Genomic DNA, 11,497 nt, shown 5'->3' with positions numbered 1-11,497 from the left:
GTGCCCTATTCTCTGAGCCTTTTATTGGATGGTATATTGTAATCCCATGAGCTTGAGGAAAGGAAAGCTTTGTGCTGCATTGGTGTTTTAAGTCTTTGAGCAGTCAAATGAGCTAAGCTCCTGTGAATGAAACGCATGTCCTGCTAAGCCCAAACTCTAATGTGCTTGACTTGGAAGTAGGCCACTCTTTCACTGTGAGGATCTTCTTTTAGTCTGTAGCCACCCCTTGCCCACTAATGACATGACCCAGGTATTCTATCTGTGGTTGAGCAAATGAACATTTATTCAACTTCACATATAGTTGATTCTGCTTCAGAAGGTCAAATACTTGCTGCAAATGGGTGACATGATCTTGCAAGGATTTGCTGTAGATTAAGATGTCATCAACAAAAACAAGTACACAAACCCTAGTTAGCTCAGCCAGAATTGTGTTCATAGCACTCTGGAGGGTGGGTGGTGCATTTGTGAGCCCAAATAGCCTAAAATTCATAGTGACGTGGGTCTTGAATGCCGTTTTGTATTCGTCTGCTTCATGTAATCTTATCTAATGGTAACCAGCTCTCAGATCCAGCTTAGTAAACCAAACAACACAAGATAACTCATCCAACAATTCTTCAACTACAGGCATTGGGTATTTTATTAGACGAATCCATCTTATTTCCTTATTTCTCTGTTTTGGTAGCAGGAGAAGTAGTTTGTTCAGCCCGGACTTCAAAGTAGTCTCCCCCGTTGACCTTCTTTTTTAGATAGAATCCTCAATGAGTGGAAAGGACTCCCAAACTTGCTCCACAGTACTATACCATACAAAGCCGCGCCCTTGTGATATGATAAGAAGAAAAGGGGCCAGGCCGCCCTCTTTTCTTTTCCGCACCAAGCCTTCTTGTAAAATCGGGTGTATAGCTCAGTTGGTAGAGCATTGGGCTTTTAACCTAATGGTCGCAGGTTCAAGTCCTGCTATACCCAAAACAAAAAAACCACTCTTGTATTCGTAAGGATGCATAGTAGCCTTCAAAGAGCACTCGTTGGAAAGCCCCTTTCTCATCAACATCTCGACTTCGCTCGTTGTTTGACTTAAGTATAAAGGAGATCAGACTGGCTCGGTCATTGATAGGCCGGACTTCTCCTTATTCATTGGATAGGGCGCGGGGGAAAGTCAAGTCAAGCACTAGTTAGTTGGGGTGGGACGCACCAAAGCAGCGTTCGTTGCACTAGCGCCTTATCTTTTGAAGCTAAACAGAGGCTCGAAAGACGGAGTACGTCCGAAGTCGTTGGCTGCCTTTTTGTAGTGCGCAAGTCAGAGTGAACTTCTTCTCCTGTTCTGCGAATCTACTAACGAGAACTGCCGTACAGCCCTATCTTTTTTTAAGAAAGACCGTAGATGAACGTTTCGTTTCGTTACCTAAGTAGTTGAGCAATTCATTCCAAGGTAAACAAAGAGGTATTTCCTTTTCTCGTTCAGTCCTTCTCTCCTTCCATCCCAGTAGACCTATTCATGCTTTTTTGCTATCCATCTTGATCAAATAGAGGAAGGGGAAATTCAGACTAGGCAAAACACCTCAAAAAGTGAAAAAAAGATAAAACAACTTTCTTATTGTCAAGTAGTAAACCATAGTTCTCATCCTGGGAAACCATATCAATCATCGGTTCAGAGCTCCCAACTACGAAGCTCTTTTCTAGAGCGAGTCAACAATTCGTGGATCCATGGTTTGGATGAAGCTATGTACCCGGGTAGAGATGATTTGTCTCAAAGATGTTCCGCTCATCCAAGAATCTGAAACTTCATCTACATAAACTCATAAATAGCCCTTTCCTTTCTTTTCTTGACTTAAAAGGTAATCAATCCTTTCTTTTCATCTTTTATCAAGTCTTCCTCTTCCTGATTGAGTCAATCAGGGATAGAAATTCGGATCAACTATGAGGAGTAGGGTTGCTGGGCAAGTGAATGAACTCTGTCCTAGGCATTTCCAATAAGTTCAGTGAAGTGAGGGCGAAGCCTTTTTTGAGAGGGAAAATACACTCCAAATGATATTCCATAATGGAAGGAATGAGTGGAAGATTTACTGGAAGAAAAAAATACGATACTTTTCTAGTCGTAGGTAGGGCTACCTATCTAGTTTCGTGCTTCGGGCGTACCAGATTCAATAGGCTAGGTTATAGCTGACATATTTCTTTAAGAACTAGCCGCCTATAAGCCTCGCTAGTAGTATTCCTGCCCAGTGCCGGAGTAGTGACTCACAAGGTAAGTTCTCCTCGATGCATTTCCAACACTCTCTTTTTCTACGTACACTTTTGATTCCTCAGTAGGTAGGGACAACGTTCGAGATCTCATCCGACCGTCTATTTCTCACTGATTGGGAGATTGGATTGGAATCCGAGGAGAACTGATTGGATGTCATGGAACGAATGGGGCACTACGTTGGTTACCCACTGCTAGCCTAGCGGAGATTTCTCTATTTGTTGAAAGTGGAAAGGAGACATATTTGAATCAGAAAGTTGGGCTCGTTCACTCACACCTTTCTTTGATTATCGATGACTTGGCTTCTTGCTCAAGTAAGCACCCGGCATACCAATTCATTATCCTTGGGGCTCGGCTCGCTCCTTCCTATCTACGTTATTCTTTCTTTGTTACTCTCGTAATGATGTTCTGAAAGAAATCAAGGTTACCAGGTCACAGCTCTGATTCTTCTTCCCTTACAGAACCTTCCCGCAAGAAATCAGTGGAAGTGGGTCCGCCCCTACAACTCATCAAATATGCCTTCTTTTCTGTTCTGCGCTGTACATATTCTCAAGTTATGAGAAAGAATGGATTTGAATGCAATTTGGAATTAACAAAATAAACGAATGAAGAATATTTTTACCTCTTAATTGATAAGCAATCAAAGCATTTGAACTGCTCAATGAATAATAAAGAAAGAGCTAAGGTAAAAAAGTATATGTGTTACTAATAGTAAACCAATTTTATTTGGAGTTTGCTTTCAGCTGAACATGTTATAACTACAAATGAGGTGAGGCTTGATTGGGTGGCTTTGCAAGAACTAGGGAGGAACACAAGTTATGTACTTTAGGCTAAACATATGAATTTAGAAGATCAACTTTTCCAATTGGACATAAACAAAAGCAACCAATAATATATATATATATAAACTTCCATAATATTTTCTCTATGGTGAAGTAATTTCATCGATAACCACTAAACGATTAAGTAGCGATGTATGCAAAGCTAGACAACGAACATTTCATAATACACTCGTTCTGCATATCTTTAGGATAAAAGATAAAACTGCAAAAAAAATCTGTTTTCCTAAATAAAAAGATCAAGAAATCTATTTTGTATGGTTCTTATTTCGTTGAAAACGTTTCCATGAGACTTTCTTTCATTGAAGAAGTCCATGACTTGTTCTAGGTGATATGAGGTTGAACAGGCTTTAGAAAAAATGCAAAGAAGGGTACATGAGGGTGGAATAAAAATCAAAAAGATGACCCCTTCTTTCTTCCTGAGCATTACCGATAAATATTCATTCTTTATACGTTAGGTTGGGTTTCAGATGTATATCATTTATTATATGAAACCAAAAAGAAGAAATGACAAGAAAGTTGTATATAGATGGAGGAATAAATTATGATGTGGAAACACAAGGCAGGGGTTCAAATCCTGTCATCCCTACCTATTACTTCTCCTATGGGCAGTAACGAGGGATCAATTGAGATCGATTCAAATTGGACAAAATTCAGAGTTTCATTTTTCTATATGCATGCGGTACAAAAATCATCCTTTTCTTTACTGCTTTATCTCCCGGAAAGCGCTCTTAGTTCAGTTCGGTAGAGCGTGTGTCTCCAAAACCCAATGTCATAGGTTCAAATCCTACAGAGCGTGATTCTGTTCTTGTTATGTCGAATCCAAAAAAAGAACTTATATAAATATAAGAAAATGAGACAGTAATGAGGTCCATATCGTCATCGTAATAAAAAGAAAGATCTGCAAGCATTCTTTATGGGAGTCGGGGCTTTCTGATTTGAAGTTGCTGGAAAAGGACCTCTGTGATCGGTTGATCATTAGTTTTTTTAAGGTAAGTAGGCAGGGGTGTCTTGATCGAAACCGAACTTCAATTCTACCCAGCTCAGATTCTATGCAGCAGTGGGGAAGACCTGTTTATACTTTTATTGAGAATTCCATTTCTTCCTGCCGCACCCCAATTCTTTCCCAGCAGTTGAAAATTGATATGAGATCTTGAACCCAGGGGGCTCCTATGTTCTGGGCAGAGGCATTGATGCGGGCTATTAGAATAAGGTGGTAAGGTCCAGGCATCTTCAAACCCCACATATGCCCTCTTTGATCTAGTAAGGGGAATGAAAGAAACAGGAATGTTGCACAGTAAAGTGTCAGCACTTATCCCCAAACTCCATAGGCCCCGCAATAGAAAGAGTTTACTTCGGTGCCGGAGAGCCGAAACCGCTAATCGAAACAAGACATATTCACTTTGACCACAGCCACCCGCACTTGCCTACCCGACTGGCTATTTTAGCTATTCTCTCTTCAACCTTCCTCTAACCTAAAATAGTTGTACCGCTCCCCCTTTAGAGATAGATTTCTTTATTCTCTAAGCTAGCTAAACGCCCGAAACATAATAAGCTAAGCCTCCGTCGATTTAGCCAAAGCAGGCCTGGAGAAAATAATGGGAGTCGGTGTCCCTTAAACGCCTTGTTTCCTCTTCTTTACGGTGGCTTCTTCTTAAATGAAAGAAGATCTATGCTGCGCTTATGCCTTCAAACCCGAAAACAATGTTTATTACGACACCAGGTGAAATAGCTGCTTTTTCTTCTCTTCCTCCCCTCGACCTATTGAAGTTGCGCTCACCCGCAGCCCTAAGCCCTACAGTTCCTTCGCTTACCGCCTAATCTTAATCTATTGCCCTGCCTCCAAGAGAATAAATGGCACCAACCGATACAATGGCAGCTAGTTCCAGGGAAGCTGCTTCAATGGAAGTTGGATTGCCTAGTTGCTTTTGAGTTCGATTTGAACTAGTTTCCAAGCTTTTTTTTCATCCATGCCTATAAGTATAATTATCTTTTCCAATCCGAGTGTTCCATCGGACTTACTCCATTTGCTTCTAGGGTCCATTTGCTTCTAGGGATAGATAGGGCTGGAGTCGTCAGTGCTAGAATGAAATGTGAATGAGAGCATAGATTGATTGTCTCACTACATGTACGTATAGTAACCGGTTAATAATACTAAGGGTCCCTAATACTAATCTCGACATGAGAGGAACGTGTCCTCTCGGCCTTGATATATACTAATGGTCTACCAGCACCCGGGCCTGGCTCGTGCCACGTGGTGGCACTTTAGCGCCGGTTCGTGTCGAACCGGTAGTAAGGGGGGGCCTTTAGTCTCCACTCTTTAGTGCTGAACCACTAAAGGCCCTTACGAACCGGCGCTAAAGCCCGGTTCTGCACTAGTGGCTCCACTTCACGGCGACAAAACATTTCGGCGCCGTTATCGGATGAGCCGAAAGCTCTTCCTCAGAATTGTGAATTCCATCCGGGAGTTCGACAACTACTTCAAGTGCAAGATGGATTGCACCGGCAAACTTGGATTCACCTCGATCCAGAAGTGCACGACAATGATGAGGATGCTTGCATACGGAGCTCCCGGTGATTCACTCGACGACTATGGGCGCATGGCCGGGACCACCAGCATAGAGTATTTCTACAAGTTCTGTCGGGCAGTGGTGGCAGTGTTTGGACCGCAATACTTGAGAACACCCAATGCGGAAGACACTGCTCGGATCCTAGCACAGAATGCAGCAATAGGATTTCCTGGGATGCTTGGAAGCATCGACTGCATGCATTGGAAATGGAAGAAATGCCCATTTTCTTGGCAGGGGATGTACAAAGGCGCCAAAGGCGGTTGCAGTGTGGTACTTGAGGCGGTGGCCACGCAGGACCTCTGGATTTGGCACTCCTTCTTTGGTATGCCAGGAACTCACAATGACATCAATGTGCTGCAGTGCTCTCCTGTCTTTGCCAAGCTTGTTGAAGGTCATTATCCTCCGGTGAACTTCGAGGTCAATGGGCGGCACTACAACAAGGGGTACTATCTAGCTGATGGCATCTATCCGAGATGGTCGACATTTGTGAAGACGATCTCAAACCCTGTGTCAGGAGGCAAAAACGCCTGGTTTGCGAAGATTCAGGAGGCTTGCAGGAAGGATGTCGAGCGGGCATTTGGTGTGCTCCAATCTCGATTTGCTATTGTCCAGTACCCCGCTCAGACCTGGTCGAAAGATCAAATGTGGGAGATTATGACTTGCTGTGTCATCTTGCACAACATGATCATCGAGAGTGAGCAAGAAGACCCAGTGTTTGACACTGAACCATACTACAGGCAGGGTCCTCTAGCCGAAGTTGATCACCAGCTACCGGCAATCTGGACTGCCTACCTCAGTATGCGTCAGGAGATCCGAGACCCACAAGTGCATCATCAACTACAGCAGGATCTGATAGAGCACCTATGGAGGCTCAAGGGCGACGCGTGATCAAATATGAGTTTTTATTTGTTGAACTATATAATTTGTATTGAACTATTTGTTGTTGTACTATTTTGTTGAAGTATTTAATTTTTCTGTGATGAAATATGTGATAAAAAATATTTATGTTAATAATTGAATGCCGAGCCACGGCGAACCACGCCGAATATGGGCCTATTCTCGCCCATATGGCCCCTTTATTCGCCGAAATGGGGCTGAAAAGTGGTCCAATATCGGCACCTGGGGGCGACGACTGGGCGCAAAACCGCCCCCAGCGTCGATTGTATCGTCGGCTCGCCCCCAGGGGGCGATTCTTATGCGTCCTGGGGGGGCCAACGGCTGGAGATGCTCTTGCCATGCAACTTGCGCCTGCTTCTGCCCCGGCGCAGGTTGCACGTTGCCATTGTACCCGGGGGCATAGGTGCTCACGGCGCATACCGCCATCGATGAGTTTAGGGAAACTTCAAGGCTGATCCCATCATGTCCGCCCGTGTCCGTTTGAATACAAACGGACACACGACCCGACGCGCAACCCCATCCATAAAAAAACATCCGTTTCTGTTCCGACTCACCCCATCTCAGGCGCAAAATCCCACTTTGCGGTTGAACGGACACCGAACGGACGCAAGAAAGCGTCCTCCGCATACGCTCTCGTCCGGGCCTGACCCAACTGTCAGCCACCCACCCACCTCCACCAGCCTGCCCCGCCCTCTCTCTCTCCTACTTTTCTTTATTTCTCTCCCCCACCATGCCGGCCATGGATGCCGCTACCGACGAGCCCAGCCCGTCATCAAGCCGCATGCTCCTCCTCCTCTTCGCCGCCTCGCGAGATCGATCCCCGTGGTAGCCACCGAGTTGGGGCCGCGACCCCGCGTCGCCGTTCGAGCCGCGGGCATCGGGCGTGGCGCAGGCGAGCAGTGCGGGCGGGCGGCCGCGACGGTGGGCGGCGGGGGCGCGGCTGCGGGCTAGCACGGTGATGGGCGGCAGGGCACGGGGAGCGGCGATGGGCGGCGGAGCGAGGCGCGGCTGCGTGCGGCGAGGCGCGGCGACGGGCGGCGGGGCGCATCTGCGTGCAGCGAGGCGATGGGCGGCGGGTGGGCTGCGTGCGGCAAGGCGCGGTGACGACTGGTGCGCGCCTGCGGGCTGGCGAGCGCAGCGGCAGGACCGGAGCAGGGCGCGGGCAGGCGGCCCCAGCAAGCGACCGCGAGCGGCCACAGCGGGGGCGGGCGCAGCGACGAGATGCCTCAGCGGGCGCGGGTGCAGCGGACGTTTTAAGGTTGGGCGCCACGTTAGGCGCCGCGAACAGAAACCGGACGCACATGTCCGTTTTGGTACCCATCGTCACCCCAAACAGAAGCGTTGGAGTTGCCCTTAATACGCCGCGGAGAGAAAGATCGGTCGGTCCCGACGACGGCAGACGGGCAGAGACGTACTCCGGGCGGCCTGGCTGGCGCTGCTGTGTTGCTGCGCCTAGATGAGCCAGTGGGCACTGGAAACACGTGCAAAACGCCACGGCGCAGTAAATATCCCTGGATCGGCGACTAGTCCGGTACAATCGCACTGTCTGGATCGTGGTGGGAGGGACAGGCACTGCAGTGCAATCAATAACTGGCTCTGGCTGGCCGAAGTAGGCAAGGCGCGGGCTTTCCTGTTATGTACGACCGGGTATTGACGTCCTGGTCGACCGACCGGGGTAAAAAACCAAGTACCACCCCCTGGAGGTGGGTGACGGTGCGTGGCCCGATCGAACGACAGGCATGGCGCGGCGGACAACGTGCAGATCGTTAAGCACTGTTCCCATAGCACATGTGGCTCTCCACCTCTCTAGAGTCTAGACTAGACCACCAACTGCTACAGCCCGATCGACCGAGGTGAGCTCGAGAGCGGACTTGCCCAGACCTACTGAGAGTGAGAGTGAGAGAGAGAGCGGTCAAAGCCACGAGGGAAACTACACGGGCGAGAGTCCATGCCCATAACCGTCCTTCTACTACACACGAGCCGAGGAGAGGGCCGGGCGCAGTATAAAACGGCCTCGTCCGGGGCGGGCGCAACGGCACCTCACCTCACCTCACCGCCCGCATATGAAACCCCGCGCGCGCGCGCACACGCACGTACGGTAGATAAAAAGCAGGTAGCGCCGCCGTCACGTCGTGCTCGTCATGGGCGTCGACGCCGCGCTGCATGGGGCGGCGGCGGAGGCGGCGCTGCATGGGGCGCTCTCGCTGCAGCCGCACGTGGCCGGCGCCTTCTTCGCGCTCGCGGCGTGCACCGTGGCGCTCGCCGCCCTGCTGGCCGTGGCGCGCACGCGCCCGCCGTGGTGGTGCGACTGCGCCGTCTGCGAGGCCTACCTCACGGCGTCCTGGGCCGGCGAGTTCGACAACCTCTGCGACTGGTATGCGCACCTGCTGCGCCGCTCGCCGTCGCAGACCGTGCACGTCCACGTGCTCCGCAACGTGCTCACCGCCAACCCCGTCACCGTCGATCACATGCTGCGCGCGCGCTTCGATAACTACCCCAAGGGCAAGCCCTTCTCCGCCATCCTCGCCGACCTGCTCGGCCGCGGGATCTTCAACGTCGACGGGGACGCGTGGCTGTTCCAGCGGAAGCTCGCCGCGGCTGAGCTGGCCTCCCCGGCGCTCAGGGCTTTCGCCTCCGGCGTCGTGGCCTCCGAGCTGCGGGGCCGTCTCGTTCCCCTGCTTGACTCTGCATGTTCCCACGACGACGACGACGACGACGACGGTGGCAAGGTGCTGGACCTGCAGGACGTCTTCCGTCGCTTCGCCTTCGACTGCATATGCAAGATCTCCTTCGGCCTCGACCCGGGCTGCCTCGAGCTGTCCATGCCGGTATCGGCGTTCGTGGACGCGTTCGACACGGCGTCCATGCTCTCTGCGAGGCGCGCCACCGCGCCGTTGCAGATCATATGGCGCCTGAAGCGGTTCTTCAACGTCGGGGACGAGAGAAAGCTCCGGGAATCCGTGCGCCTCGTCGACGGGTTCGCCGCGGAGGTCACGCGGCAACGACACAAGCTCGGCGGCGCCGCGTCCGGCAGCGACCTCCTGTCGCGGTTCATGGGCTCCATCAGCGACGAGAAGTACCTCAGGGACATCGTCGTCAGCTTCATGCTCGCCGGCCGCGACACCATCGCCTCAGCGCTGACCGCCTTCTTCCTGCTCCTCTCCGATCACCCGGAGGTCGCCGCGGCCATCCGGGACGAGGTGTCACGCGTCGCGGGCGACGACGACAACGGCCGGCCGAGCTTCAGCAAGCTCAAGGACATGCACTACGTGCACGCGGCGCTGTACGAGAGCATGCGGCTGTTCCCGCCGGTGCAGTTCGACTCCAAGTTCGCGGCGGGCGACGACACGCTCCCGGACGGCACGGCCGTGGCCAAGGGCACGCGGGTCACCTACCACGCCTACGCCATGGGGCGGATGGAGTCCGTGTGGGGCCCCGACTGCTCCGAGTTCCGGCCCGAGCGGTGGCTCCGCGACGGGCAGTTCGTCCCGGTGAGCCCGTACCGGTACCCGGTGTTCCAGGCCGGCGTGCGCGTCTGCGTCGGCAAGGACCTCGCGCTCATGGAGATGAAGGCCGTCATCGTCGCCGTCGTCCGGGGCTTCGACATCGAGGCGATCGACCGGAGCTCGCGCCGGCCCAAGTTCGCGCCGGGGCTGACGGCCACGTTCGCCGGCGGGTTGCCGGTCAGGGTTCGCCGGCGAGGGCGTCCGGCGAGCGGGCACAGCCCACCAACCTGATACGGAATAAACAACTGTTGGTGCCCTGACGATCGCGCTCTTGTTCGCTTATTCTCTCGCCCGTTTCGTCCTTTGGAACAGGGATAAAATCGCGCGCTAGATTGTATGCCGCTGGCAGCCCGTGGCCACTCGCGCCGTGAGTGCGCTGGCGTTTGGCAGCACCGAGCAGCAGCTGATCGATGATGCTGGACGATTGATTAGTCAGTACGTACGCAGCTCTCCACTTCAGACTGAGAGTCGAGATCGATAGATCTACAGATAGATTCCTCGAATCGACAGCAAATTATTGAGATCGGGTCAGGCTTCAGTTCCGCGCGACTGTTATGTGGTACGGATAACGGAAAGACTATATATAAACCGTCCGGGAAATACCCCTTGGCTCTCGGGTGGATGTGCATTTGATACGAAAAAAAAAGTAACTGTGACTAGGTTAAAAAAATCAAATCTTCTTTGGAAATAAATTTGGACCTTCTGTTGTACTCGTATAAAAAGTTTCACGAAAAAAAACTCCCGTCAACTTTAGGGAAGAAAACCCAAAAAATTAAGGACAAAAAAGTGCAAGTAGTAACTTGTATATGGTGTTAAAAAAATCACCCGGAATACCATGAAAGTCTTTCCTCGGAGAAACCTTTTATGCAAGTACAACAAAAGGTCAAATTACTAAATTACTTTTATATAGTGTTAAAAAATGTTTTAGAATTTTTTGACTTTTTAAAACGAAAAACTAACGCCCACACGCGTGGCATCTTGCACATCGCCCACACGCCTCCATCACCACTCATTTTGCCACGTATGAACAGATGACATCAGCAGGAATCATTTTGGTTTTCGGCTTAAAAATGTTTTATCTTACTTTTCATGCCAGGTGCATATACACCCGAGAGCTAAACCTCCGCTTCCAACTGACAGGCCAGGTTTGTGCACTTTAGCTTAACGGTCTCCACTTGAAGGGGAAATACGAGACATATTTTGAATGCATTCCACTCCCAAAAGGAGGTAAAAGAAATGTCGCGTTGAACAGTGATTACCCATCGTTGAGGTGAGGTCGCCGTCGTTGTCGTCGTGGCGCAAAAAGAGAAGGAAAAAATGAATGCTATCATTGTCATGGATAAGAAAGAGGGAGAAAGACCGAAAGTGTTCCTCTAATCCTGAGCACAAATGCATCCGAGTGAATGGTGATTTTTTAAAAATATATAAAAGTTGTCGATGAACATCAAT

The 11,497-nt window shown here is 50.3% G+C and overlaps 1 protein-coding gene and 1 non-coding gene across 2 annotated transcripts; both read left to right on the top strand.

Moving 5' to 3' along the window:
- Window positions 1-890: 890 nt before the first annotated feature.
- Window positions 891-963, top strand: TRNAK-UUU (transfer RNA lysine (anticodon UUU)). The gene has a single exon. It is a non-coding gene; the product is annotated as a tRNA-Lys (tRNA).
- A 7,347-nt stretch (window positions 964-8,310) lies between these two features.
- On the top strand, window positions 8,311-10,662 carry LOC109734603 (cytochrome P450 94C1). The gene has a single exon (XM_020293808.4). It carries the CDS (start codon window positions 8,684-8,686, stop codon window positions 10,277-10,279), a length of 1,596 nt encoding a protein of 531 aa, XP_020149397.1. The 5' UTR covers window positions 8,311-8,683; the 3' UTR covers window positions 10,280-10,662.
- Window positions 10,663-11,497: the final 835 nt, after the last annotated feature.

Source organism: Aegilops tauschii, chromosome 3 (genome assembly GCF_002575655.3).
Source record: "Aegilops tauschii subsp. strangulata cultivar AL8/78 chromosome 3, Aet v6.0, whole genome shotgun sequence".
Classification (NCBI taxonomy): domain Eukaryota; kingdom Viridiplantae; phylum Streptophyta; class Magnoliopsida; order Poales; family Poaceae; genus Aegilops; species Aegilops tauschii.
Note: the sequence above shows the minus strand (reverse complement) of the source record. Positions and strands in the feature narration are given on the sequence as shown.

Excerpts from the sequence above, each read along its gene's own strand:
- LOC109734603 (XM_020293808.4), top strand. The coding sequence starts at position 8,684 with ATGGGCGTCGACGCCGCGCTGCATGGGGCGGCGGCGGAGGCGGCGCTG.